The 1,825-nt window shown below is 39.6% G+C and overlaps 1 protein-coding gene across 2 annotated transcripts in view; it reads left to right on the top strand.

Annotated features, from left to right (window-relative positions):
• Positions 1-1,825, top strand: part of MTSS1 (MTSS I-BAR domain containing 1) — a 194,876-nt gene that overhangs the window by 39,978 nt on the left and 153,073 nt on the right. For both annotated transcript variants that reach the window (XM_004372998.2, XM_023728185.1), the window contains exon 3: positions 1,252-1,325. In XM_004372998.2, coding sequence (XP_004373055.1) covers positions 1,252-1,325 — 74 coding nt within the window. The remainder of the gene's footprint in view (positions 1-1,251; positions 1,326-1,825) is intronic.

Below are 1,825 nucleotides of genomic sequence, written 5' to 3'. Positions count from 1 at the left end.
TCTTCTCATCTTCTTTATTTAGCAACTTTGGATTCATAGGAATGCTCGATAAAAGACTGGATTCATATGTGACATACTTGAAAATTCACATCAAGCTGTAAGCTTGATTGTAAAGTCCTTACATGCATGTTCTGGGGCTTGTTTGCTTGGGCTCCGTGGTCCTGGTGTGGAATTTTGATAACTCTTCATTGAATCACATCTTGCATCAAGACTCTGGGAACTGGTGGACCACAGAGTGCTCAAGGTATCTTGTAGTGCTCAGAAGATGTTACGAATTCAAAATAATTTCTAGACATAAAACGAGTATGGTAACTTCTCCCCGTTCTCTGCTTTTAGGAATTAAGAATGTACAGTTGAAGTAGCATCCTAAGGTTGAAAAAATAGTATCTCAGTTTTATCATGATTAGGATTTGGAGGAAAAGTCACGTATGTAGGATCTTGTGATGGGATGAGCACAGGACTGTGACTCACTACTGAGATGCTAGTCCCAGCTCGTGAAGTCCCTGGGTGGTACAAACGGTTAATGCACTGGGCTGCTCACCAAAAGGTTGGAGGTTTGAGTCCACCCAGGAGCACTTCAGAAGAAAGGCCTGATGATTACTTCCTGAAAAATCAGCCATTGAAAACTATGGAGCACAGTTCTGTTCTGATACACGAGGTCGCCATGAATTGGAATCGACTTGATGGTAAATAGTACTAGTCCCAATTCTGCCTGAACAATTGATCTTGAAGGTCACTTTGCATTTTGTAATCTCAGTTATCCCATCTCTAAAATGAATTCTTGGGCCTAGATGGACTCTCTCCAAGACTTCTTTCCCATATAGATAGATAGATAGATAGATAGATAGATAGATAGATTTTCTACTCTAGAATTAATTTCATCTGTAGCACTTCAGTTTTTTAATGATACTTTTCTTTTAGGTAGCCACACCTGTCTTTTCCTCCTTTGTCAAAATTGAGCTGGTAATAATTTTAAAGAATCAAGTGAAATGGAATGGGAAAAACTACTAGCATTTATTGAATAGTACTGAGTGAGCTGGACATTATTGGGTAGCATGCTAATATAAGAAGGACAAAATGCTTTCTAAGAGAAAAATGGGGCCAGGAAGTCAATGGTTGTCCAAATCCAGTTGAATTGTCTCTCTGGGAAGTTGACCTTCTCTCCTTAGCAGAGGTTTTATCCCTTCCGCTGTAATGAATTTGCTAGTGTGAGCCATTCCTCATGCTTTTGTTATCTGTTTGCATTTTCAGGACGACAGTAGTAGCAGCAGCTGCCTTCTTGGACGCCTTTCAGAAAGTGGCCGACATGGCTACCAACACACGTGGTAAGCAGATGGAGGAATGACTTCCAGCATTAACTGACTTCATCGTGTGGGTTCTTACCCTGGGGTGGCTTCACGAGAAGATACGGCTTCAGTTATCAGAACTTAGCTGACTCATATTTTTTTTTTTTTTTTTTGCCTCTGTGGGATTCCACGTAGGAGACGTTATATGCAGATCTCTAGATAAGAAAGCACATGCAAAGAAGAATGAAAAATAAAGGAAAGGAACCACTCCTGATGCCTGGGGTGGCTTGATGTGTTTGTTGATCACTTAACCCCCTCTTCCCTCCCCTCCCCCAGTTTCATGTGTTTTACTTCCAATTGATAAGATAACAGATGTTTTCAGGTCTTTATCTATAAGTACATCTTTATCTATAAGATAATATAGGAATTACAGATATTTTTTCTAGGAGATCTTTGACAACTTTTTTTTTTTTTAATTGTGGCTTATGATCGTTTTTAATGACATGTTGGCTGAAGAGTCCTGAGCTTTGCATTTGGTT

Source organism: Trichechus manatus, unplaced genomic scaffold (assembly GCF_000243295.1).
Source record: "Trichechus manatus latirostris isolate Lorelei unplaced genomic scaffold, TriManLat1.0 scaffold00022, whole genome shotgun sequence".
Taxonomy (NCBI): domain Eukaryota; kingdom Metazoa; phylum Chordata; class Mammalia; order Sirenia; family Trichechidae; genus Trichechus; species Trichechus manatus.
The sequence above is the reverse complement of the archived record's forward strand: the minus strand, read 5'-3'. Positions and strand labels throughout refer to the sequence as shown.